At 42.5% G+C, this 27567-nt stretch overlaps 2 protein-coding genes across 11 annotated transcripts in view; one reads left to right on the top strand and one right to left on the bottom strand.

The window, feature by feature from the left end:
- Positions 1 to 27567, top strand: part of PHACTR1 (phosphatase and actin regulator 1) — a gene marked incomplete at its 3' end in the record, with an annotated part of 241570 nt that overhangs the window by 195439 nt on the left and 18564 nt on the right. For 7 of the 9 annotated variants that reach the window (XM_081918227.1, XM_081918226.1, XM_081918232.1 and 4 more), the window contains 5 exons: positions 6132 to 6299; positions 9208 to 9414; positions 14634 to 14955; positions 21992 to 22200; positions 22795 to 22951. In XM_081918227.1, coding sequence (XP_081774353.1) covers positions 6132 to 6299; positions 9208 to 9414; positions 14634 to 14955; positions 21992 to 22200; positions 22795 to 22951 — 1063 coding nt within the window. The remainder of the gene's footprint in view (positions 1 to 6131; positions 6300 to 9207; positions 9415 to 14633; positions 14956 to 21991; positions 22201 to 22794; positions 22952 to 27567) is intronic. The other 2 variants (XM_081918229.1, XM_081918233.1) reach the window with 1 other exon arrangement.
- Positions 24566 to 27567, bottom strand: part of LOC309373793 (TBC1 domain family member 7-like) — a 40260-nt gene continuing 37258 nt past the window's right edge. For both annotated transcript variants that reach the window (XR_014170169.1, XR_014170170.1), the window contains one exon: positions 24566 to 25498. The gene's annotated coding sequence lies outside the window, so the exon portion shown is untranslated. The remainder of the gene's footprint in view (positions 25499 to 27567) is intronic.

Here is a 27567-nt window from a genome sequence, read left to right as displayed (position 1 = left end):
AAATTTTCTGCCTTAACATTTTGCAAAACGCATACATGGCGGTATCTTTTGGAACATCCACTAGCTTCAATCCTCCAGTGGAAATACTATGACCCACCCCTGGAATTGCTTTCTTAAAGGTTCACGTGACAAGCTAAGTCAAACTATGGTTTACTGGAACTGTGTGAATGTGTGGGCTTCTGCTAGAGGCACTCCCAGCTGCTTTGCTCTTCCTCCCGTGCCATTTTTACTCCTGCATCATGCTGATCTGAGCCAAGGTTTGGTTTAGTGAACCTGGGCTGGTGGTTACGTTTTCTCCCCACTAACCATAGGCTGTAGCTAAGAACAAGCTTTGGCTTAGCTCAGCATGGTGCAGAAATTAAAAATATCAGGGAGCAGCAAAGTGACCACAAGCTGTTCTCCAGTAAGCCATAGTTTAGTTTTCCATGACATGCAACCCAGGCCTATTCTTAGCTAAAATTAGCCACCGTTTCTCCTGAGCAATATGCTGTTACTGGGCTACTCAAGTTGCATAATAAAACAAATAGTGTTGGTTTTATTGGTCCTCAGTAGTAAAGTTTTATAAAGCAGCTGCCTAGGACCTATTATGGGTTTTTAATCAAAAGAATAGCCAACTCACATCAGATCAATATCATTAAAGAAAAGGATCAATAAAGTGGTATCTTGAAGTATCCTCAACAATTAGGTTCATGCCTTCTCCAGAGATAATGAGTTTCCTAGAAGAAAGTTGTATTCTGCATCAATGCAGGAGCAGCTAAACTTTAATTGACATCAGTTCCAATAATTTCAAGGGTTTAATATATTTAATATATTAAATGTTAATCCTGGTTTTGCATGTGTTTATTCCAGTTGATTCAGTGAGGGTGAACCGTCTACAGGAAGAGAGGATTTAGACAAGATATGTCTCTTCTAACATGGAAGTGGTGGAACAATAAGTTTGTTAGTCTTTACGTTGCCACAGGACCGTGATATTTTTACTTCAACAGACATGTTGGGCCCAATTCATGCTTACCTTAGTAGCATGGGAACAATTGTTCCTTTACTGGTTCTGGAATAGACATGTGGCCAGAGCAACGTGGCCTTGAAGAGCCCATGTCCATGTGGCTCCCACATCAGTAAGATAAAAAATTTAATTGAGCTCAACATACCTACAATTTTGGCATACAACAGACATGCCATCAATAGCATGTGAATTTTCTACTGGGAAGACCATTTCCTATTATAACTCCAGCTTTAAATCATTGATACTATTCAGTTCTGAATGTACTTTTGGCCTTTTACTTGTATTCTATTAATTCTGAGCAGCTTTTGGTATTTTTTTTTAAAAGAAGAACAGCTGCCTGGGCTGTCAGAGATGTCAATGATTAATTCAGACCCAGATATACTTGGCTTCAGAAATGCCCACTGTAGCTAAAACCTTTGATCTGTTGCTGTGCTGTTAATGAACAGCTTTTACATTCTTTACTTTGAGCAAGGTAGAGTTTGGGCATAACATCCTTCTATATTTTAATAATCCTGCGTAACAGCCACATCAAAGGTTTTCTATTTGATGCTGAGATTTTAAACTATTAGGAGCAGTGTGCCATTCTCATTGCCAAGGGGAAAAGAGAAATGTTGTCATTTTGAAAGGCCACAGAAAGGGCTTAGTTTAATTTGGGGCTTAACATCAGAACCTCCATTCTGCTGGGGCTCAGTTCTATACAGTGGGAACTGACAATAAAAAGGGGAATGTCGTGGAGCCAGTGCCTTGCCCTCAACCCAGAAATCTGATATGGATGCAATAAAGCAGGGAGATGGAAATCTGCAGCCCTTCAGATATTGTTGGACTACAACTCCCATGCTGGCCATGCTGCTGAGAGTGGAATCAAGCAGCTTTTGAAAGGCCACAACTTCTCCACCCCTGCTCTAAATTTCTTCATGTGGAGCATTCCCAATGGAAGAAACCAGAGTACTGTCTGCCCCTGGTGTGACCACACTGACAAAGATAACTATGCTGTGTTGTGAGTATTGTCACCCAGTTCTTACCAGCTGCCTTTGTATGACTTAGGCGATGGGCAAGCACCCCCTTTCTTGCCTCAAAGACCATAAGCCCAGGAATGGGGAGCACCAGGCCCGAAGGGCCAAATGAAGTCCTACAGGCCTCCCATGTAAGACTTTGTTGGCCCTTCTGCGTAAACTCCTCTAGTGATTTCACAAGGATTGCACCCTTGAAATAATACCACTTGGTTGTCTGAGTGGGGAACAGAGAGTGAGATGTTTCTGCCCATACCTTAAAACTCTTGTAAAACTCTGAGTCCTTTGGGGAATAATAAGAAAGAAGGCTTTAAAAGAGAGGGGCATTGATTTCCCCTATACACGAATGTATTGGATGTTAGGGGAGGGATAGTACCTCTAATGGGGAATACATCCTTCTCCTTCTGGGGTACTTTGTCCACCTTTGCTCCCCATCCTGTACTTTCTCACCTGTGGCTCCTAGAAGCTGTCATCAGCAGGCACACCCTGGGAAATGGCTAAAAACCAGGTGAGGGTAGTCAATTGGTCTCAAACCCTCGGTGAGTTAGGGACTTCCCCTGCATTCAAAGCCAGGCTGCAGCAGATGGAGCGGATGAGACCAATAGTGGACCCAATGGTCAAAAGGCTTGTTTCTGCATGTCTTGCAGAGTGAAGTGGGGAGGTAGCCTACCTAGGAGAAGGAAAACTCTGATCCTAAACCTCCTCTCCCTTGGGGGGATATCTTCAGGAGAAGAAAGGCCTAAGGAGTGGAGTCCCTAAAATGGTTGGATGGCGCCTTGTATGCCTCCTCCTGGCATACTTTTCAGTGTGTGACATTTACATAAGCCACGCAATAGCAGTGTTCTCTGGGTGGCTCACAAAATAGGCTTAGTTGTTTTGCTCAGTCTCAGCTGGCAATTTGACATCCATATGCATTTAAATCAAATAGCACATGAAAACCAACAGTGAGTGATTTTGGGTTGTTTGTTGTGGTATGGTGGGATAAAAATATTTAAAGTATGCAGTACTTTTGCTTGTTTCCACATACAAAAAGTTCCATTACTGACAGTATATATAAGGGCTAAGGAGGGGGCAATTCTAAATATCTGCAGTTGATGCTGCATCAATCTTTCCCCAGTTTGGAAAATGCTCCAGGAATCGTCTGCCATTCAACCATTGGCAATAGCTGCACACCCCTATCCAGTAAGAAAATGGCTAATTAAACCTTTGTCTTCCCCATAATGGATGAGATATAAGTTTAACCTAGTATAAATTTGAAATTGTATGGTGTACAACATAAAAGCAATACTATTTTTAAAAATGCAACATAAAACCAGTAAAACAAAAGTATAAAAACAGGAATCCAGGGAGTTTAAACAAATAAAAAACAGGGTCCAGTCTAATGAATCAGGGAAAATCTGGTATAAAGAACAGGGTAAATGATGTTAACATATTAACAGCAAGTTAAACCTTATAGATATGACCTTCCTTTCTTCCCCGCTGAGAACTACAAAACCTGCAGCACAGGTTTCTGCTGATTATAATTTTGCTATCCCACTCCATCTCTATAATCCTCTTCAAATCCTTCACTGATAACCAGAAAAACTAAGAGCTTATATTTTAAATAGTTCTAGGAAAAGAGGCAGGAGATTCTACCTTCTCAAGGATCCTTAAAGGACAAAAGAATGCTTTTCCTTTAGGGCTCTTCAGAAATATTTCTCACCATTGTCCATAGGTAAAATAAATTAGCAGTTTCCCTGGTATATTGAAATGTATTTTTGCATATTCATCTTGGGTGATATATGGTTTTATTTGTATCAGAATGTCCCCCTCCCTCTGTCCTCGGCTGCCTGTGCTTTAAACCACATCTGGTAAGATAAACCTTGCTACAAAATTTGATTCTGTCAAACCAAAGCTTTTAAGAATGGTCATGGACAGATTTCCACTTAAAATGGGTGGAAGGGCCTGATTTCCTTGTGTGAAATCTTTTTGGGCCGTAGGCCAGTTTTGGAGGTGGTCACGGGTGAAAGTGGGTGTAGCCGGAGGTCAAAGTGGGCAGAGGAACGGATATGACTTTCCTTTGTACAATAGGCCACATTTTCATATCGTCCAACATTTCAAAAGTGGGAAACGCAAACAAATGCACACACCATCTCACCCGCCCAATCTTCATGCTCCTTTCTCCCACCTCAAAGACCTACAACCATTCTTGACAAAACCTGTCTCAGGCCCAAGAAACCTTAGTAATTACAGACTGGTTGCAGATGTCGCCTAAGGTTCTTGAGTAGGTGGTCACTTTCAGGATTCAGACACTCTTGGAAGACTCATTTCACTTGATGCTAAGACCCAGATTTGGCATTGAGGCTGCCTTGCTTGTCCTGTATGATGACCTTTCCTGTGAGAGAGTTGGGAGGCGTGGAGCATGACCCTGCTGATTCTCCCTCATCTCTCAGTAGCTTTGATACCATCCACCACTGCGCCAAAAGTGGTTTAGTCATGCTGGCCACATGATCCAGAAAGCTGTCCGGACAAACGCCGGCTCCCTTGGCCTGAAAGTGAGATGAGCGCCTTAACCCCATAGTTGCCTTTGACTGGACTTATGGTAACCGTCCAGGGGGGTCCTGTATCCTTCCGGAATGACTGGAGTTGTTAAAAGTGCTGAGAGTTGTTAGGAGACTAACAATAACAACTACCCCACCCAACGGACTGGGTTGCCTCAGGCATTCTGGGTGGCTTCCCAGAGTTCCCTGGGAAGAGGGATGGACCATTAAAGCACTCTGAGAATTGTAGTTCTGTGAGGGGGTCTTCTAACAACTCCCAGTACCTTTGACTAGCAACAGTTCCCAGGATTCTTTGGGGTAAGCCACGGCTGTTTAAAGTGGTATGATACCGCCTTAAATGTTTAGTGGAGATGGGGCCTAAGATTGGCTCACCCTGAAGAAGCCATAATGTGTTAGACATAACTGCACACCAGTCAACTTTCTATTTTGGAGCACCAGTCTGAGGCTTGACCTACTTTTTGGGTGTTTTGCCTCAGGGTAGGACCAGCCAACCACAAAGCCATGCTTAACTGCTGGTAAATGCCATGTTTCATATAAAGAATAATACTTAATGAACTCAGCAGTTCTGTTGCCCTTAAGACTAAAGTCCTATGCCTACTGCCTTAGGAACATTAGCTGCCCATCAACAGGCACCTAGACAGAAGGCACACCGATCCCTATGGCGAAATGCATTGTCCTTGTATTGAAAATATAGCAATTAATTCCAAATGTGCCGCTATAGTATAGATTTCACATATCAGCTAGCACATGGAATTGTTAGGCAAACCTGTCTTCTTTCATCCTCCTCCTTAGTGATGCATAAGTGGCTGTGCTGCTGGGTAAGCAAGCTGTTAAACCTCAGCCACTATTAACCACTATTTCAACAGAGGAACAATAGGTCCAGTTTAAGTTATGTGAGCATTGTAAGGATTGTATTTGAAGCACTTTTAGCACCAAGGACAAGTGCTTAATTAAAAATAATGCATGTTTTATTGCTTCTGAGGGAGAGGGACAAACAAGGGGGACTGCTTTTTTTAAAAAAAAAATCTAGCCTGTGGTGCAAACAAATATGTTTGGCAGGATGCCGCCCAGATCCGCCAACTACATTTTGAGCAAGGAAATGCCATCCTGTCATAGCACCTCCATGCCATTGTGTTTTGGAAGACCGAGGAACCTGATTCCCATTCAACATCTGTCAAATCTGAACTGAAGAAGTTTCAGAGAACCTTTTAAAGGGGCAGCTGTGTAAATGCAGTTATAATTCGAAAAATAAACAATGATTAGGTCTGCCGGAATATGGCTGGAGAACTGTGCACATCAGGCTTCCTGGGCCTAGTGCCCTTCAGATGCTTTAGATCACAACTACCATCGTCCCCAGCCAGCATGGCCGATGGCCAGCAATAATGGGAGTTGTAGTACACAACATCAGGAGGGCACTAGGTTGAGGAAGCCTGGCACAGATGCTATACATCAGGACTTTGTCTCTGAGGTGTGTGATTGCAGTTAAAGTAACTGAACCACTGGGGGGAATTTTCCAGAGCTGAGAAATCTTCTGTTTATTTTCTTTTTATTTCATATTATTTTTCTGCTTCCACCCAGATGGGGAGCTTTCCATACAAAATGAAGAAGGATCATTGGAGAATGGGCAGGCTCTGAGTTCCAGCCAGGCTTCACTCCCAGCCCTATCTGAATTGGACCCATGTTCAGCATCTGTCGACTCCTGTACATATGAAATACTCCCAACTCCGGAGATCATGGATGGAACAGGTAAACTTTGGTTTCCATGGTCAGCTACACAACATGTAACAGGGTAGTGACTCAATTGCACTTTACTACGAACATACCCCATGTGATGTTCTGTCTTTTGGGCCTGGATAACATCTAGATCCAGAATGTGAAATCCAAATACAATCTAGGACTCAGATCTTGTCCCATCCTGCTGCCCTTGAAATGTTTTGGACCACATTTCCTATCCCTTTCTGCCAGAATAACCATGGTGTCTGCGGCTGATGGAAGTTGTAGCCCAAAACATCTGGAGGTTACCAGGTTAGGGAAGGCTGGGTTAAGTAAATTCAAATTTCCAATAAAGGTGAAGAATATAACAGAGAGCTAGCTTGCTACCTTTTGTGATTTTTCCAGTTTGGTAAGCACAGTACATTGCGTTATTATTTGTTCTGTTAAACTGACTTGCTCCAAAACTGTGTGCATTACTTTTTGTATATATTCATACCTTCGACTAAATTAAAAATAATTGATGGCACATGGTAAGCCTTGATTTATGTCAATAAGTCTTGAGGTCCCAGTCCAAAGCTCAGTGAAAACATCAACTCTGTGTGCATCTATTGCGGGAAAAGGCCAAACTCTATGCTAGGGATGGAAGGGTCTAAGAACAACTCTGCTCGTCACAAAGCTATGGTTGCAGCCTTGTTTAGGATATTGTGGCCCATTCTAGCCACTGCAACTCAAAAAGGATACTGTATGACTAGAAAGGGGGTAGAAAAGAACACACAAATGGGTGGGATCAGAGCACTTTCTCAAAAAGGAAAGGCTATATAACATTCAGGGCTTTTTAGATGAGAATTAAGATGACTGCTATGCAGAGGAGGGGATATGATAGAGGCTTATATAATTATGCATGCTGTGAAGGATGTGAATGCAGAGGGAGTTTTCCTTCCTTTCTGTGATATCACTAGAATTCAGTATCATCTAATATAATTGACTAGCAATAAACAAAACAAAAAACCCTACTTCTTCACTGCAATACACAATTAATGTATGAAATTCATTGCGATCGTTACTAGTTTAAGGTGCAATCCAAATCCCAATTCTGCCATTAGAGGTGGAAACAGGACCAGCTGGTTTCCCTCAGAATGACCCAAAACAAGGCATTTGAGGGCTGAGATGGACCTTTCATCTGATCCAGTTGCATGGTTCTTATGCTAATTTTGTCTGTTGGTGTTGTGTTAATACAGTGCTGTCCTTTGAAATTTGCTCTATTGCAAAATTATGTGTGCTTTTTTTTAATATATGGGTCTGCAGCTTTCCCCAATTATGTATTTTATTGTGTTTATATAGCTGCCAAGGCACCTAAAGCAAATACAGTGGTACCTCAGGTTACATACGCTTCAGGTTACAGACTCCACTAACCCAGAAATAGTGCTTCAGGTTAAGAACTTTGCTTCAGGATGAGAACAGAAATCGTGCTGCGGCGGCAGCAGGAGGCCCCATTAGCTAAAGTGGTACCTCAGGTTAAGAACAGTTTCAGGTTAAGAACAGACCACCGGAACGAATTAAGTACTTAACCCGAGGTACCACTGTAAATGATACAAAATATAGAAGCTGGTCCTTTCCACTGCCCCTGCAGAGAGGAGGAGACAGTCTAGTTGGATCTGGCCTTTGCCTCTGTCACGCTCTTGTTCCTTCCCATGGGGCAGTTGGTGTAACATTGTAATTTATGACATCATGTATATAAGCTGATGACTAAGTATGAAAGGCACTGTGCTTAAAAAAGAGAAAAGAAAGAAATTCATTGGATGCAGACTGGTGGGGATTGTTTTCAAATTCCACCACTAAGATTTATCCTTGCTTAAAGTGATCCTCATGTTATCTTGATACAGACTACCCATTCTTTGTAAAACACAGGAAAGTGCAGAGAAACGATGAGCTGATTGTCATTGACTAGTCAGCACTTGAGTTGTGTAGCTGAGGCATAGAGAGGGCAGTGAGTTCAACATGGTTTTAGCATTGCTCTCAGCAGAAATAGCCTCATCTGACTACCCAGGCAGAGAAGAGAAATTAAGGCTCCAACTGCAGAGAAACACAATCCCTTTGATTGCTAGGATGAAATGACATATCTGAAATTTATTTAATAGCACAATTAAACTAATGATGGGAAACTGCTGAAAGCTCTAGAAATTTGGTGGAGAAAAGCACCAAGACATAAATCCAAATACTTTATCCACTTCTAGTTTTCCCTTGGAGGGTCTTGCTGTGGGGAGTGTGCCTTGGCAGACAAGCCAAAGAGGGGAAACGATTCCATCAATGCAAACTATTAGCCTAAGGGACCCTGGCTGAATCTACACAGATATAATAAAAAAATGCTGTGAAAAGGCTCTTTTAAAAAAAAGTTTTAAAGAATATATGGAATTTGTCATTAGCTCATCACCGCCATCTACTGTCAGATTTGTATACTGCACTTAAAACGCACTTAAAACATTATATTTTCAGCTGAGTCCCCTGTTAAAGCTGCTGGTTACACCCCTGTTCCTAAACAACAACTAGACCATGGACACAGCTCAATACTGATATATACTGTAGGTCTGCCTGCGTATCAGTCTGAAGAGTTATGGTGATTAGCTATTGGGAGGAAATGCAATTAACTTAAGTAGAACAAGATTAGGAAAAGTGACATATGAATTTGCCCCCTTTCATGCCAGTGGAAGTTCTGCTATGTGTTGTGAAAGTGCCAGAGTTTGTTTTCAGTCTCTTCATGGAGAGTTTCTCCTCTTTCTCTCTCTCTCTCCCCACCCCCTCTCTCTGTATATAGTGATGTCTGAGCAAACTCTTACTGTTAGTTATGTTTTTTAAACCCACATTGCTCTGCTGCTTTCCTTGTCTATCTGCTACCGCTTTGCTTGTAACGTTGTTGCGTCTATGATGTGGTTGTGTCCTCCAGCGTCCGAAGAGAGCCCCACGTCCAGTGAATCTGGAGTCCACCTTTCTCAAGATCCTTCATCTAAACCAGTCTTGCTACTTCCCCCAAAAAAATCTGCTGCTTTCTCTGGAGACCATGAGGACACCCCAGTGAAACAGCTCTCCCTCCTCAAACAGCCCCCTGCCCTGCCTCCTAAACCCATTGCCAGGATTGCCAACCACTTAGCTGGTAAGTAAGTGTTCCAGAATGCTTTGTGCCGCCCCCTCCCTGAAAAGAGCTCTTGTTCCCGTGTCTCTAAATAGAATGTTTCACCCACACCACCTCCATAAAGCTTGCTGTTGTTTTCACATCTCTCACTAATAAGCCTGCATCACTGATTTTACATTCACGACAGGCCAAGGAGTTCTCAAACCTCATCAGAATATGGGCTGGAATTATTCAGTGGGTTTCATTCCATGGACAACCTGGGCTTATCATTCTCTCTCTCTCTCTCTCTCTCTCTCTCTCACACACACACACACACACACACACACACACACACAGAGCGCCTTTGGGCCCTTAATGAACTATGCTTGTGGCATTTGCTTCTTATAATCTTTTTAGTTGGGTGGGTTGAGTGTGACTTGCCCTTTTTATTAAATTTCTGAATGTAGGAAGACCTTGGCTTAGGCCTTGGGCATATATCCCTTCTGTACCTATTATGGTTGATAATTTTATTTTATGCCTACTCTTATGTTTAGCTTTCGTGTTTGTTTTTGCAGTCTTGAGTTGCTTTGAGTCACTTTTTTGTGGAAAAAGAGATTGATAGGTCGGTAATATCTGTTCTATGCTACTTTTAACTAGCCATTGACTTCCCTATCCCCAAGAAGTCTGGAACAGTAACGAGGGTGCTGAGAATTCCCTAAGAAACCTCAATATATCAAATGGAGCTTCCCAGTGGTAGTCTAGGAAAAAATAAATGACTAGCAAAACACTTTAAACCTGTTGTATAAATATTCCCCTTGTCCCATTTAGGCCAATGTGGATCCATCACACACATATTTGTTGTCATGTGGGTATTGCAACTACAACAACTGTTCATGCAGAAAATTAGTAGTTCTGTATTCTCTTTCAGACGTGATTGTTCTGTGTGTGCTGCATTTAGGCTTCTGTCTCCACTAACATTCGTCTAATCTGTCCTTCAGGCCTTCCAGTTATAGAGATTTCTTTTATATCCCTCTTTCTTCCAGTTTTCTTTTGCTCTGCTTCATAATCCGTATAATAACACACTAGGTATGCAGCTAGCTGGTCCTCTGCTCCAGGGATGCAGAAAGAATTTACAGGCCTCACAACCTCCCTAAGATGGTATTGCAGAGCACTAATGTCTGATTAAATTAGCTTTAGGCCCCTTTGTGGCTTGCTTCAATTGTCAGTGCCCCTCATGTCCATCTACCTACTACATCTCACCAATCTTATATGTCTTCACTTCTTCCACAGACTATGTTGGTTGGTTGTGGCTAATTGTACTTACCGTATTTTTCACTCTATAAGATGCACCAGACCATAAGACACACCTAGTTTTTGGAGGAGGAAAACAAGAAAAAAAATATTTTGAATCCCAGAAGCCAGAACAGCAAGAACAGCTACGCAGCGAAAACAGCGATCCCTCTTGCTGTTCTGGCTTCTGGGATAGCTGTGCAGCCTGCATTCACTCCATAAGACGCACACACATTTCCCCATACTTTTTAGGAGTGAAAAAGTGAGTCTTATAGAGCAAACAATACGGTACATAATTTGTCTAGGAACCTTCCTATGCATCTTTGAGGAAAGGGGAGAGTTTGTTTATTTCTTCTTCCTACCCAGTTGTTTTGTGTGTCCTTACACTGTTTGCAGGCCTGCAGAAGCCAGCAACTAAAACCATTTTAGGAAATATAGGTCTGTTTGTTTGTTTGTTTGTTTGTTTGTTTGTTTGTTGCTTTATTTTGCTCATGGCAACACAAAGCTACATACAACTAAACAAATGGATAGTAAACACCTCATAGTTACATTAAATCCAAGGTGAAAGAGAAATAATTTTTTAAAAAAATCCCACCTACTACTAAAAGGCCACAGAGAGTTAAAGGCCAAAGGCATACATTTTTGCCTTCAGTTTGGTTGTATTTTTTTAATGTCTTATTTATTGTTCATGACTACTTTTGTTACGTTGTAGCTACAGGGCAGGGTATAAATAAGTATATAATAACAATAATATTATAGCTGGATAGCTCAGTTATAGCTGGATAGCTCAGTTGGTTAGAACATGGTGCTGACAATGCCAAGGTTGCAGGTTTTAATTCTGGATTTCCCCTTAAAAATCTGATGAATAAAAAAGGCAATGTGTTGCCAATAAACAATTTCTGATATCTCAATAACCTATTTGCAACATTAAGCCCCAACCTGGAAAACAGAGCTTGAGTACCCTGAAGCCCAGTTATAAATCATAGAATTGTAGAATTGGAAGGGACCCAAGGGTCATCTAGTCCAACCCTCTGCCATGCAGGAATCTTTTGCCCAATGTGGGACTCGAACCCATGACCCTGAGATGAAAACCTCAGAGCTGTGTGTCATAGCAGCGGAGGAAACTGCCTTATATACTGCCAGCTAGGTCAGTATTGTCCACATGGACTGCTCTCCAGGGATTCAGACGGAAGAGTCCCAAACCGACTGGGAGATGCTGGGGATCTTCGGCGTACAAAGCAGATGTGCTACCACTGAGCTACAGCTCTTCCCTTTTATCATTAGAGGACAAAGCTAGGATTATAAAGCTAATCACAGGACATACCTAGTTTAACCAGCTGATTGCCCTTAATCCCGCAGAAACTTTATTCATGGAAATCGAGGCAGCCTGGGGAAAAAAGAGCAGATCCTACAGGGCAACTTTGGGTTACTACAGTGGTACCTCAGGTTACATACACTTCAAGTTACATACGCCTCAGGTTACAGACTCCGCTAACCCAGAAATAGTACTTCGGGTTAAGAACTTTGTTTCAGGATGAGAACAGAAATCGTGCTCTGGTGGTGCGGTGGCAGCGGGAGGCCCCATTAGCTAAAGTGGTGCTTCAGGTTAAGAACAGTTTCAGGTTAAGAACGGACCTCCGGAACGAATTAAGTACTTAACCCAAGGTACCACTGTATCTGTTTTTTGACTGCAAAGTGTCTTTGAGAGGGGATGGTTTGCAGTGGCAAAATGAGAGTGGGATACTTAACAGTCCCCCCCACACTGCTTTTTTTCTTGAAACCTTTGCCCTTCCCTATGCATTTTACCCTTTTCAGTGGTTTTGATCTGTATTTAACTTGTGAACAAAGCTCTTGAACCTTACAGAGGATGCAGACACTGGGGTCTCCTAATAGTGCATGTGATTGAGGTTGTAGATTGGCCTCAGGTCTCAGCGAAATCAAAATGGCTTATTTCCAAATAAGCATGCATAGAATCTGGGTGTAAGGGTCAAAAGACATAAATTTCTAAGATTCTTTATGGTGTCCTCTGGGGATATTATTAGATTTGCATAGTCTCTGGAAATGAGCAATCAGCTCTAATGATTCATCTTTTCCAAGCCGAAAGTAAATTAACCTTATTCCATTGCTAATTTCTCCAGAGACATCCTTGGGTCCCGTTTTGAAGGAATTCTTATAATGAGAATTCTCACAATCGAAATGAAGACCTTCGGGTTTTCAATATAGCTCCAGCAATATAGCGTGTGTGCGTGTTAGCGCTGAGGATTTTGTGAGAATAAATTTAAGACACGCTGGGAATGATTAACAGAAAGTGATGGAGGGAAACGATTTGCTAGCGATTAGCAGGAACAATAGCAGGAGATACATGGCTGCAGAAAGAATTTCACTTGAAGTATGTCTTGTGAGGAATGGTTTATAAAAATTCTTCTCAGATTTCAACTTTTTATTTTTAAAAGTGTGTGCATTTTTAACTGGTTCAAGTACAACAATAGACTCTCTACGCCTTACATCTCCCATGTTGAGGTCTATGTTTCAGTTTCCCAGACAGGATGCTTGTCAAAACTGTGATGTCTGGGATGTGGCAGCATATCTACTAAACAATCCTTTCAACAGCAGGTTGCAAACATTTTTATGTACCCAGGCATTATAATTTCTATAATTACGCAGAAAGGTAGAGAACCTGGAGCAATCTTTCAGTCGACCTTATAATTTTTAACTGCTGCCTTGTATTACGGTTGGCAGTAGCAGTTTTTTGTTGTTGTTTTTATTTTGTTTTAATGAATCAGTTTATATTCTACACCTGCCCTGCAATCCATGGAACGGCAGTATGAAAAAGTTAGTATTTATAAATAAATGCAGGGCCAGGTTTTTTGTGGACCCTTAGTATTAGTGGCCACTCCTGGTAGGTCTGGAAGTTATGTAGATCCTGAACCAAAGTGTAGGCCAAAGTGTTGATTTGCATTACTCCATTGATTATGAGGTCTTTGCATTGATTGTGTTTATATCCTTCAAGCTATCAACAGTCAATCACTTGCCTTTGTCATTTTGTACCATGTGCAGTAACGGATAACTATAGCAAGAGAGAGACTGGCACTGAACCAATGTGACTTTCCTGTCATGTGACTGCAGTATGATTGCTCCTCCCCCCGGCCCCATTGTCAGTATCTGTAATATTCCTTCATCAAGCACAGCTTGAATATCACACCTACATAGATGGATCTGACTTATAGCTGGTACTTGGAAGCGAAAGACCCAAAGCAATGGATCCATCCACGTGGCAATGGTGGTATTGTCTCCCATATACTTCTGCTGCCATATTTGCAGGAAAGGGCAACCAAAATTAACAGGGGCCTGGAGCAACTCCCCTGTGAGGAAATACTGCAACATTTAGGATGCTTTAGTTTTTAAAAAATGTGAGTAATGGGGGGGGGCATGATAAAGGTGTATAAAATTATGCAATGTGAAGACAAAGTGTATAGACAGAGGTGTTGTTCCCCCTTTGGTGGTGTTCGATGAACTTCTGGGATCATCAAACGAAGCTGAATGTTGAGAAATTCGAGGCAGACGACAGGAAGAACAGTGCATTATTGGACTATGGAACTTGCTCCAAGTGATGGCCACCAACTTGGATGACTTTAAAAGGGGATTGGGGGGGGGACCATGGAGGAACAAGCTCTGAATGAGTACTACAGCCCTGGTGGCTGTTGACTGACTCCAGGAGCAGAGGCAGCGTACCTCTGAATGTTCATTGTTGGTTAGCACAGGAGAAGGCTTACATGTTCAGATCCTGTAGCAGACTCCCTGTAGGCCTCTGGCTAGGATGGTGGGCTTAGTGGGCGATCCAGCAAGACTCCTCTTCAGTTCTTGTGCATGGGAGAGCACCATGAGGGGGAAAAGACTCCCATGCTTTTTCTCTTTTTTTGAAGGAGACCTGAATGCCCCCACCTCACAAGTGCTCATCTTTTATCTTCTAGATCCTGGTGCGCCTGTGAAACTGCCTTGTATGCCAGTCAAACTGTCGCCTCCGCTACCTCCAAAGAAAGTCATGATTTGCATGCCTTTAGGGGGACCAGACCTCTCCCTTGCACCCTATTCCACACAGAAGAGCTGCCAGCAACCATTGGCTTCGCATCACCACACGGTCCTACCATCACAGTTAGCACACCAGCATCAGTACGGCAGCCACAGCCCACATTTGCCTTCCGGATCCAGCACGTTGCCCATGCATCCTTCAGGGTGTCGCATGATCGAGGAGTTGAACAAGACACTGGCCATGACCATGCAGAAGCTAGAAAGGTAACATGGTGTTTTGAATTGTATTTGTCTGCTTATATCATAATAATAATTTATTATTTATACCCCGCCCATCTGGCTGAGTTTACCCAGCCACTCTGGGCGGCTCCCAATCAAGTATTAAAAACAATACAGTGTATTAGAGATTATAAAGAGAAATACAGTACTTCATATCTACACAGGTCACAGTTTTGGCCTTGCCTCCTTCGGCCTCTGCAAGCTGGAGATAATTTTGCCATCTCTTTGCACGGGAGCATTCAGAAAGCAAAGATTCAACAACATTTCAATGGGTAGACGACATGCTTTGACCGCAGATGGTTCCAGGTTCTTTTCCCAGCATCTCCACTTAGGACTGGGAAAGACCTTCTATCTAGGACCCTGATGATGGTCCAGCTCCATAGAAGGCTGCTTTCCACCATCTGCCATCAGAGAAGGTGCCCTCCAAAGAGCGAATTTTGCAGAATTCACAGAAGCTGGGTCTCTCTGAGGGCAGGTGGCAATTGTTAACATACTTTAACAATTGGGTGTTAAATGCTTTAACATGAGGGTGTTTAAGTGATGTATATTTCCCATTTTTATATAAAATTCCCCCCAAGTTATCAGAAGTTTGAGATACACCAGCCTATTCTGTTATGCAACATATCTCAGAATGGTGATGATACATTATTATTCTCGTCTCTTTTTCCTAGGTTTCAGCGAAGGACTTTCATAGTCTGTGCTTTCTTTTATTTCAAAAAAGAATGTTATAGGCTGTGTGCAAATCAGACAGTTCCCATTGTCTTTTGAGATAATAACTTTCTGTATGTGATAGGCTTCAGTAATTTGGAGACCAATTCCTGTAAGACATTTGAAAGCGGTTTGGCATTAAGCCATTTATCTGGACTGCTGCAACCTGGAATTATTTCATCTTCAAATGCTTTGTATTTCTTATCATTTCATGTGCTTGTTTCACAGGTTTCTAAAAATATTCTGCTGATCAGTTCTAGTGGCTTAGGCATAATCGTGATGGTAATCTTCATTACAGTTCCTATTAGTGCCCTCATTTCATTTCACTGTATGTATTTGGTGGTCGAGAAGGTAGTGACAGCTGACTTGGAATGAGATTGAGGCTCAGGATCTGTGCGGTTATGACCATTTTCTAAAAGGAAGCAACGTGATTAAGAAGTTAATGATCAGATAGATGTTGGAGCTGAAGCAATATGCCCAAGGCAAACAAGGGGTCCCTTCATGAATGTGGCTTTGAAAGATGAGTAGTAGTGACTGCCTGGTTTAATAATCAACCCAAAGTAATTTTATGGAAGGAAGTTGCCAACTGCAGTCACAATATTCATTCCACATGTAGTGTTAGACAAATACAGAATTAGACCATGCTTTGTGCTTTTGGAGTCTTCGAACTTTGCAAGTTTGCACACTTTTAGAGTAAGTGTTAAGTGTTAAACACAGACTTCTTCAAATCTGCTCAGACATGGAGCCAATGGAAACAATACTACAATCTTCTAGTGCCAACAAATCAGCCTGCTTGTTGGTTTCCCAAGGGCAATTATTTCTGTGTTATATTGAAGCCTATATTAGTATCTGTAACAGGATGTTAAGTCTTCCATCCCGTTACCTGAAAGTGCAACTTGGTTAGGGAAATTCTCAACAGCAATTATTGCGACGACCAGTCCTGTGTTTTCCTCTGGGGCAGTTTCTTCCATGTGCACAGGCTCGTGATAACTGTTAATTGCAAAATCTGGTCCATTGTAAATTAAAGAGTGGACACAATTCTGTGTGCAATAAGAATGCTCACCATTTGACTTCACAGAAGCATCTGTTCCCCTACAGCAATAGATGTTCCCATTTCTAAACTCCTATCAAGTCTGCAGTTACTAGGGCATGCTTTATGATTAATAAGCAGAAAACAGGTGATGTGATTTATTTCTGTTTTCAACTACTAATTAAGTGTAGACTACTGAAAGTGAAGGTCTCTTATTTTAGGAGGAAAGACCCACAACATACATTTAAAGCACACCCTGAGAACTGAAGGATCCCCCTCACAGAGATACAATTCCCCGCACCCTTAACGAATTTGAGACACGTGGTTAGACTTAAATTTGATCCATTGGAGTTGAATAACAATTTGGGAAGAGAGTACAGACACTATAGTATCAGTTGGTTATTGGTTTAGAGGTGTTCATTTATAACTGTGCTTATAAATGAACACCTCTAAAACACACACAGATACACATACAGAGAGAGAGGGAGAGTTGTAACAATGCTGCACCTTTGTGGAGCTTTAAGTTTCCCTGAATACGCAAGCATCACAATGTTTGTCCATCTTGGGAGCAGAGTATGGCTTCAGGAAGTCTGTTGTGTTTTTTGGATGATCTGGCAAAAGGGAATCCTGACAATTTCAGGTTTCGTTTATTTAAAATGAAGGAGCATTTTTCTAGCCCTCATGGATTCAGAGGAAAGATTAGAACTATGTGAACAGTGTCTGGTAAATCAAATCAAGGGCTGAAGGCAAGAATACTGGGAGTCTGGAAGCGGGACTGTAATTCGCTGAGTGTGTGCGTACTATTTCAATGGCTAATATGTCCTGTCTGACCGACCTTGTTAGCTGTCTAGACTTCGTTCGAATTTACTCTTCCTTTTTCTCTGCAGCACTATTTTATAGCAGCTAATAATAATGTGGCACTACAAATAAACCATCCCCCTAAAAAAATAAAAATAAAGAACCCTCAATTTTGGGTGGAGTGCAAAAATATGCCAAATTAGCAATTCAATACAAATGCACTTAATGTTTCAGAAATTTGATTTCATTGATGCAATACTGAAGAGGGCGGCAGGGGCACAAAGGCGCATAGCCCCCACCTATTTGCCGTAAGCCCGAAGCAGTAAGCTTTGTACCAAAATAATACGCCAATTATTTCAGTTGCACTCAGTGTCAAAAATGATGTCTCTTAACTTCCACAATCCTCAGAAGATTAAAAAGCTGGTGGCTGTTTCCCCCTGAAAAAGTGCCTGCTCTTTTCATAATGCATGTGGACAAAGCATCTACAAAGCCAACATGTCCTGATACATTTTTAAGTTATTTTGCTGAGACATTTTCTGTTTTTGCAAATGTCTCCAAGGAGATTAGTGTAGATTTTCAGAAGAGATGCATTTCATTTTTTAAGAGGTTGGTTATGCCAAATAGCGTCTCTTCTGGATGTTTTTGACAGCGTTGCTGCTGTTAGTTCTGCTTGCCTCAAAAGAAAAATTAAACCTAAAGGAGATATATTGCCGTGCTTGTAGTAATGAGCTTTAACATGAGATGTATTATCAAGACTACACATGCCTATAATATATGCACATGCCTATCATAGCAGGACGCGGGTGGCAATGTGGGTAAAACCTCAGCGCCTAGGACTTGCCGATCGCATGGTCGGTGGTTCGAATCCCCGCAGCGGGGTGCGCTCCCATCGTTCGGTCCCAGCGCCTGCCAACCTAGCAGTTCAACAGCACCCCTGGGTGCAAGTAGATAAATAGGGACCGCTTACCAGCGGGAAGGAAAACGGCGTTCCATGTGCTGCGCTGGATCGCCAGATGCAGCTTGTCACGCTGGCCCCGTGACCCGGAAGTGTCTGCGGACAGCGCTGGCTCCCGGCCTATAGAGTGAGATGAGCGCACAACCCTAGAGTCTGTCAAGACTGGCCCGTATGGGCAGGGGTACCCTTACCTATCATATGCATACATTGTATAATGTACAGTATATTTTGGATGTGAAGTTATTGGATATTTTTATTTGGCCTGTTGCTGAGCTTAATGCTCAAATTCTAAGGCACATTAAATGAACTGTTAAATGTTTATTTTTGTTAGCATTATGTTGTACTGGTATTATACTTTTTATTATGTATCATTAATTTATTACTGGTTATACTGTCAGTTTTTTATGTGAACTACTTTGAGTTACAGGTGTTATCTTTGGAAATGTGACATGTGTGTACACACACACACACACACACTGATTACTATGACTGTATATCTAAAAACTGCAATATATGCTGCCCTCCCATCTGCACTTACTCAAGAGTAAGCCCCACTGAAGATGGTCAAACTTACTTATGAGTAAACATGCATAGATATATTGTGTCGCACAGATATATCTGGTTGCAAAGATGTTTAGGCCTCAAAATGAACAGGGACTGAAAAGGCTTGAGTCCAGTAGCATCTTTAAAACTAAATTATATTAATTGACTATAAACTTTCAGAGGCTATAACCTGCTCCTTCAGATATCAAGCCAACAGACAGAAACTGAGCACAGGAGACAGAAGGCTGAAATTGGCAGACATGTGGCGCAAAACCACCTGATTGCCAGTCTGCAAACAATATATTTTTATGTCTCTCACTTGAAGCTAGAGATATGAAATGTACCTCCCAATAGCAGCCAGCACTCATCAGAAAAAAGCAAAGCAAACTACACATGCAGTGCAGTAGAGGGGTGTGAGAATTTATCATTTACACAATTGAACCAGCTTTGGATTGGAAAAAAGGAGTATTTATCGTGACAGCCAGGCAAAGATCAGGGGCGGAGTGATGGGGGTGCGATAGGGGCAGGCCGCACTGGGTGCTACCACTGAAAGGGTGACAAATCCCGGGTGGCACTCACCATGGGGCCTGCAGCACGCCCGAGCCACGCTTCTCAAGAGATGCAGTGGCTTGGGTGCGCACAGGCTCCACGGCTCAAAAGGTCCACCTGCTGCCTCCCCCCCCCCAAGCTGTAGGGCAGCTGAGGGAGAGGAGGCAGGCAGACTCCTCGGAGCCCCGCAGGCGGCTGCCTCCCCCCCGCACCGCTGGCCCCGCCCCCATGCCACCCCGGACACCCAATCGGATTGCTCCGCCACTAGCAGGGAGTACAATCTCGTCCCTGAAGTATTGGAACTGTTAATGCTAGCTAGAACGTCGACCTGTAGTCACAAATATTCTATAGACTGAACATGGGACATTTTCTCTCGCTGTATGATTCTCATTTGCAATTCGGGACACGATCTCATAAATAACAGCCAACCAAGTGGAATTATGTCCAGAGAGGTGACATAATGGAAGGGGCACGGGTTCCACCTCCTCATGCTTGAAATAGCTTCTGCTTAGATGCAGGTCAGATTTCTAGTGGTAGCCCATAAGGGTATGCTTACGGAATGCAAGGTGTTTGTGTTGTGTGAGTATGTAGTGTGTTATCTTGGGTGTCCATCACCCATGCTGATTTCAGAGAAGGATTGACTTAGCATTAATCTAGTCTGAGGTGGGCAACTCCAGATATTGTTGGTCTATAACTCTCATCATCCCTGATCGTTGGCAACGCTGGGTTGGGCTGATGAGACTTGTGAGTCTAGCAATATTTGGAGAACCACAAGTTTCCTACCTACCACTGATCTAATCCATCCATATACAGCTTTCAGAACTTAATCTATATGGCATTCACTGAGAGTTTCCTTTAATATAATGAATTGTTCCATGCTTTTATATTTCAAGGATATTATATTGGATTTTCCATAAATGAAAAGTTAATTGAAAGTTTTAAGGGGATGTTACACATTTCTATATCATTAGGAGGATTTGGGCTGACATTCGCTTTTTTTGTGATAACACGTTCAACGTATAAATGTAATTAAAATCAAATACCGATGTTCCCATCCCAATTCATCACCAGTGTTTTTTTATTCTTCATAGCGCAAAATTTGAATATCTCTAGGCACCCATTCCTTCTCTTCAATTTGCCCAGCAACGATAAATATCTCATTATTGCTATTATGTTACGCCTGTAAAAATTAACAAAATTATCTCTTTGAAGTGTAATATAACCAGTATAACAATACAGTGAATGGAGAGAGTGCTTTATTTCCCCAAAGGCACAGTCCACAGGCAAGCTTCCCTGTAGCAATTTAATAGGGGCAGTGCAAATTCAGCATCTTCATATATCTTTCACTGCTAACTGACACACTTGGTTAGTGTTAGACCTACTCGTTGATACTTGTTGAATTACATTATGCACTTTCATTCTGATTTTGGCCCACCCATCCCTCACAACAACTCTATGAGCCTCCCCCTGCAAGTGCAGGTTGCTGTTCTGAATGGGTTGCCAGCCCACAATGGCTTTTTTCTACTAGTTCACATAAAATTTTTGAACTGCCAGCCAGTACAAAGTTGCTTAAATTGGGGCGTGTTATGATAAACTAGAGGACTGCTATTCATTGGCCATAGCACCCTTTACGGTAGGGAACTCCTTGGGGAATGAAAAGAGCTTTATGTGGAAATCCCCCATGAGTTGTGAATTTTGGTGAATGCCTCTTTCCACTTGCAAGCATTTATAGGTCCACTTATCTCTTGATATCTGCAGACCAGGCCCAGCTTAAAGCTTCTTCCATTACAGAGGTAATACTTGTGGAGAGCATAACAGAGCCTCCTTGGTGGTAGCTCTCACACTTTGGAATTATTTGCGCAAATTGGCCCAGAACTCTGTTAGAAAGAAATGCTCTGTTTTAGGGAGTTTACAGTGTCATGTGTTTTTAGTACTTCTGGTTTCTTATTTTATTTTTTACATTTGCTAATGGTCACTTTCTTTTCTACCCTTTTTTGTTTAACTGGTGTGTACTTAGTGCTAGGCTGTGTATTTTTTACTGCCTGTTCAGTTGGATTTTTTGATGCATAGAAACTATACCATGAGTTCTGTGGAGAATAGGAGAGGGAGAAACGTTTTCATATTTGTGCATTATGAGGACAAGTATGCGCACAGTATTTAAAGCACTATCACAGTGGGCATTATCCAACTGGCGCTCTTCACCTTTTACCCAGCATGAACTGAATCACATTGCAAACTTGTGGATCTGGATTGTCAGGGCTCATCCCAGGACATGAAAATGTTCTGTATCCAGTGATTACACTTCCAAACCTGTCCCCTTGCTGTAAAAAAAAAAAAAAATTACATCCATTCGAAAGGTGCTAGCATAACCTTTTGATGCTTGGGAAGCAAGTCATTCCAATGTCCTTCTCTCTCTCCCTCCCCCTGATTTCCCCAAGCTCTGGTCTGCATGGGGGAGACAGTGTCACCAAATGTGGACCAGGAGGCCTTTCAGACATGAGACAAGTGCCAACGGTTGTGATCGAATGCGATGACAATAAAGAAAATGTGCCTCATGAATCTGACTATGAAGATTCTTCATGCCTCTATGCAAGAGAAGAAGAGGATGACGACGAAGAGGAAGATGAGGACAGCTCAATATTTACAAGTAAGAGCTGCTCTGATAACAACACAGTGTTGTAGACAGATTTGATAGCCTTGGCAATAGGCACGGAGAAGCTCAAGGACAGCAAGGTGACTCCCTTCTTAAAGTCCTTAGGTTCAAGGGCACATATTCCCATCCGCAGGGTGGTGTGCATTGTGTTAAGGACTGTGGAGGAGGAAGATGAGGGCAAGGCTTGTTTCCTTGCCCCACAGACCTTCATCTAAACTGCTGTTTCTTTGATGCAATGGAGAGCTGGTCAGGGGCTTGCTGCCCTCTTGTATCACGATGATGCCAGCAATAGGTCTTGGGTGAAAAAGAGACACTGTTTTCTGGGCTAAGGCCAGAGCCACTTCTGCATCCGCGCTGCCTGTCTAGAGCTGATGCACAAAATAATAATTTGCATTTTCTTAGTAAGTAGCACACTGAACCAGCGGAAAGGCTTTTAAAAGAGGTTTCTAGTTTGAAGATCAGAATAGCATCCATCTTCCTATGTAGGAAAGGTTTTATAAAAAAAAAAAGTCTGTGTTGCTGTGATCCTAGTGCTATAGATGAAGAGTCTAAAGTTCCATTCTCAAAAGGTGCTTCTTTCTGCCCAAGGTTCCCTCGCCATGAAAGTCTGCAGGAAGGACTCTTTAGCCATCAAACTTAGCAACAGGCCATCCAAACGAGAACTGGAGGAAAAGAACATCCTACCCATGCAGACCGACGAGGAGAGGCTTGAGCTGAGGCAGCAAATCGGGACAAAGCTGACGAGGTAAGAACCATGCAGTTTCCTCCCTTTGACCCGCAGCAAGTGCATAAGGCGGCTTGAGCTATCCAGGTTTTATTCTTGAACTAACAAGAGGGCAGCGCAGCGTCCAGCCAAAGATAAGCACTTTCAATCCTAGAGCTTTCAGTAAAAGAGCTTTTGGGGCACTTGTTCCCCACATTTCCTCTGAGGAGCTCAAGGAGATGTGTGTGGAACCCACACAGCCAAACATCACACTTCAGAATAATCCCTTAATTTTCTGGCCCAGCCAGTTTTCAGTATCAACAGTTAGAACACTTGGTCAATTTCTTTATACTATAATAATATTTCCAAAACTTCATCATTCTTTCCTGATCACTAAGGAATTGGTACATAATGACATAGATCTCAAGTTAAATTAAGGGAGTAAAACCCTTCTGGTCCTTTGGGAAAAGTTGAGATGCAAAGTACAGTTCCAGCTGACAATTTTAACAACTTTTCTAACAGACTTTTACCATTCTAAAGGAAGCCCCCAGAGTCTTGGAACAGCCAGCTGATTAAATTACCTACATTATTTGCAGAAAGAACATAAAACATAGAAGAAGAAGGAAAAACTCCACACATTTTTAGTACCAGACTCATTAGGAAATAATTATCACTGCTGAGACTGAACTAGATTTCTCCATCCTCACAAGAAAGCTGATTAAAATGTCTTATACAAATTCTTTCGGCTGTTTCAACTCAGGAGTAAGCATTAGTAGAGGCTTTTGACAGAACAGAGGTGAGCTCCATGAAGACAGAGAAATTGCCATAACAAAAAATAAGCTCAGGCTGCATTCGCGTGGCAGCTTACTCCATTTTCACAATGCTTCCCTAACTTTTCATTTCGGCATTATATTTGACTTTTCACATGATGTAAAAGCAGTTTCTGGAAAGCTAATGAAATATAGTGCATGTCTAGTGCTCATTTCCTTGTTATTTGATTCCATTTAAATTTCCATTCACGATCCACTAAACCCAGAAAATCTCAGGAATAAGTGATAATATTTGGGGTGCAGCTCTTCCCTGTTGTTTTCATTAAGGAATCATGAGGGAACAGAAGCACGCATGTGTGGAAAGGGCTGGAGGAATAGGGACATTGTTCAATTATGCTCATTGTTGTACCACACCACGCCCACTGGTGTGAATGGAATTTAGTACAGGTGGCGGCCATTTTAGGTGTGTCCAAAGGAGGCACAATCACTGACACATGGGTCCTTTTTGACCCGGAAGAAGGCAGAACCGGGACAGGTGGGACATAACAGGGCAGGGCATGCTCCATCGATGTGTGTGGGGCCCAGGATCAGAATCCCTGCGCAAATTGGTTGCCGCCTTGCCTGTATGACATGCCAGTATATCAGTCAAAAAGCCACAGTTGTTCCATAGCCCAACAGGTACTGCAGTGTAAAAAGAACATATATTAAGAGAGAGAGAGAACAGAAGCACTAGCATTATAATCAGGAAAACACAATATTCCCCACATTTAAATATACACTCAATGGAGGATACATTGGAATTACTCTCTCTGCTACATTGCAAGGCCATAATTATTAAAATGACTGAAACATGAATCTGAAACAATACTAGGAGGAAATTACTTGTTTTGTTTTATTTTGTTTTATTTATTTTATTTTGAAAAACAACCCCACTGATAATGGCGCTGAGAGGAAAGTGAGCACAAGAGATAGGAAAGGGGGGATTTGTGGCAGCAAAAGGTGGGCGGGGAGAGAGACATTTCAACCTGCCCTGGTGTGTGTCTCTAGGAGAGACAGAGAGGGGTCTGGAATCATACAGTCTCATGTTGGCTTCTTGGTCAGCATCCTTGGGAAATTATTCAATGGGTGTGCCAGCCCTCATCCCAAACCTGTTGCTCTTTCACATCCGTTTTGTAATGTCTGGATCAAGGCAGAAATGGAATACAACTTTGTAAGAGCCAGGCGGTCAAATAACGTGGTGAGATATTTTGAGTCAGCCTTCACTCTGCTTCTTCACACCCATTCCCCCCATCCTTTCTTGAACTTCCTTCTGCTTTCTTGGGTCTCCTGTCCCAAGAGGAAAATCCCTTCTCTGACGCTGGCATTTGGTGAGCAGAGAAATCCCTTACTGGCACTGATGGGATTTCCTCCTAATGTGAAAAATACTAGCTTTAGAGGAAGGATTTTTCTGAAGCAGGGGAGGAAAGGGTTGCATTCCTCCTCTATACCTGCTGTGATCCTGAATATTACCAGGCCCCTCTAGCTGATGTGATTTGAATTAAACAACAACAATAACAATAGCAACAACAGCTTCACTTTAAATGCAAGGATGCATTTAATGTCAGGCCTAGTTGGACCTCTCCCCCCGCCCCCCGCATCCTCCAGACTTTGCAGTGGAACTCTAAAGGTTCCTGTTGCCACATGGAGAAGTTGGTCATTGCCGCTCTGACTCATCGTCATCACTGCAGTCACTGCAGCCTCGCTGTGCTCCTGCGCCTTTCCCAACTGTGCTGTGAATTACTCAGCGTTCTTCATTACACAAAAGGTTCTTCAAATTGCCCTGGAGGGAAACATAAACAGCCAAATGAGAACAGTTATGTTTACTAAAAGTTTGCAGCAATGAGGTCTGCGGCATTGGAGGAAATTGATTTTCTTGAATGAACGTTGAGAGTACTACTCAATGTGTGCACTGAGAACTTCTGCAAGAATGACCTCTGTTGTCCATAGAATTGTCGAGTTGGAAGGGACCCCAAGGGTCATCCAGTCCACCCCCCTGCAATGCAGGAATCTCAGCTTAAAGCCTCCATGACAAGATGGCCATCCAACCTCTGCTTAACAGGGAGCTTTCTGGGTTTTTTTGTTGGTTTGCTACACGTAGTTATACCTCACTTTTTCAGCCCAGAATGTTCTCTTAGGGCTTTAAAAAATCAGTATGAAGTACTTTGGTTGGCTATTCCTGACAGGTAACTGATTTTGAGAAGAAGAGAGTTCAGGAGAGCATCTGGGACTCCTCTGGGGTGCAGGGTGTGGGCTGTGGAGCTGCCTCTTATTGAGCGTAAAATGTGGAAAGACAGGGGCGAAAACAAAATAATATAGATGTGCCTGGTCGCTCTCTCTAGGTGATGGTCTAGGTCCTACTGTAGAAAGTGCCCCATCTCTTCTGCTTTCTTTTATGGAATCTCACATCCAAATCCTGCCTTCGAAAGCAGCTCTGTAAAAGAGGCTGAAAATAATAGAAGCCTCAAGCACAATTCTACCTGGTGAAATCCCTTTCTATTCATGCTGATACCCTTTGAATATGTGTGTATGTGTGTATAGCCAAAATAGGGAGTTAGGTAGGGCATCTGCCTTGCAAGATTCCCAGCATCTTCAGGTAGGGCCCCCCAGTAGGTGGGTGGGTGAGCGAGGGAGCATCAAACAGGTAACCTGCCCTCACCACCTAGCCATGGCATCAGGCCACACCCCTCCCCACATACTGGCTCCTCCCCCTGCTTGCTAGTGAGTACCGGCACTTTTTTCTTGAAAAAAAAGTGTGTGTGTGTATAAACACAGAGACATATACACACACACAGCTGTATAGATGACTGCTGCTTGCCCAGCCCTTGGCATAGGGCCAGATCCCAGAACCAACTCAAAACAGTCCTGAGCACAGCAGCTTATAGGACAGCCATCCCCAATGATTGGGACACAAAAAGGTTGGCAGTGGGGGGAAAAGAAGCTTGAAAGCTGATCCCTACCGACAGAAATAAAATAAGGAAGAAGCTTTTCTTGTTGCTTTTGGCAGATGAAAGAGAACAGCACAATGATATTGAGAGTGTGTGGCAGTAACGATATGAAAGAGATTTTGGAAACTGAGCAGCAATTCTCCCATAAAATACTGACTGATTGCTTGGGTTATTGTTGCTCTGGAATTCTTCTCCTCACTCCCTTTTTTTCTTTAAGGAGAGTGATGACTTTATTCTTTATCTCTTTGCAGTGCACTGAGAAGTCTGAAATCATTGTGCTCTGACAGTCATAAACTTGCTAGAGTTATAAAACTGTCAGTTCACTGAGTGTTCAGGACTAGATTCAAATTTTATAGATGTTCTTGTCAAATTTCTTGACATCACACAGTGCATGCTTTTAGTTAACGTCTCCCCAACCCCCTCCCAATGGAGCCTTGTTTATCCTGGGCAAAAATCTTACTTTTCTATTATTTCTTCATTGCATTAATATCCCACCTGTTTCTCCAAGGAGCATACATGGTTCTCCCTCTCCTCATTTATTCCCAACAACCACCCTGAGAGGGAAGTTAGGCTGAGAGGCAGTGACTGGCCCAGGGTCACCCAGTGAGCTTCATGGCTGAGTGGGGATTTGAACCCTGGTCTCCCAGGTCTTAGTCCAACACACTAACCACTACACCACACTGCTGTAGTGAGTGAATAAAGTCACAGTCATGTAGCTTCAAGATGGTTTAATATAGATCAGGTACCCCTTTATAAGCAGCTTGACATAGAGTTAGGATGGCTGCAGAAGGTTCTCCAAGAGTAAGATTGGCATCTTTGTTGTAGTTATTTGGCGGGGCAGATACTCTGAAATGCTGTGTTTTTTGCTTCTGCTATGCTAAAAGCTAAAGGGTTGGGGACAATT

The sequence above is a fragment of the Podarcis melisellensis genome, assembly GCF_964234715.1.
Source record: "Podarcis melisellensis genome assembly, chromosome: 7".
Classification (NCBI taxonomy): Eukaryota; Metazoa; Chordata; class Lepidosauria; order Squamata; family Lacertidae; genus Podarcis; species Podarcis melisellensis.
This window is presented reverse-complemented; position numbering and strand designations above follow the sequence as displayed.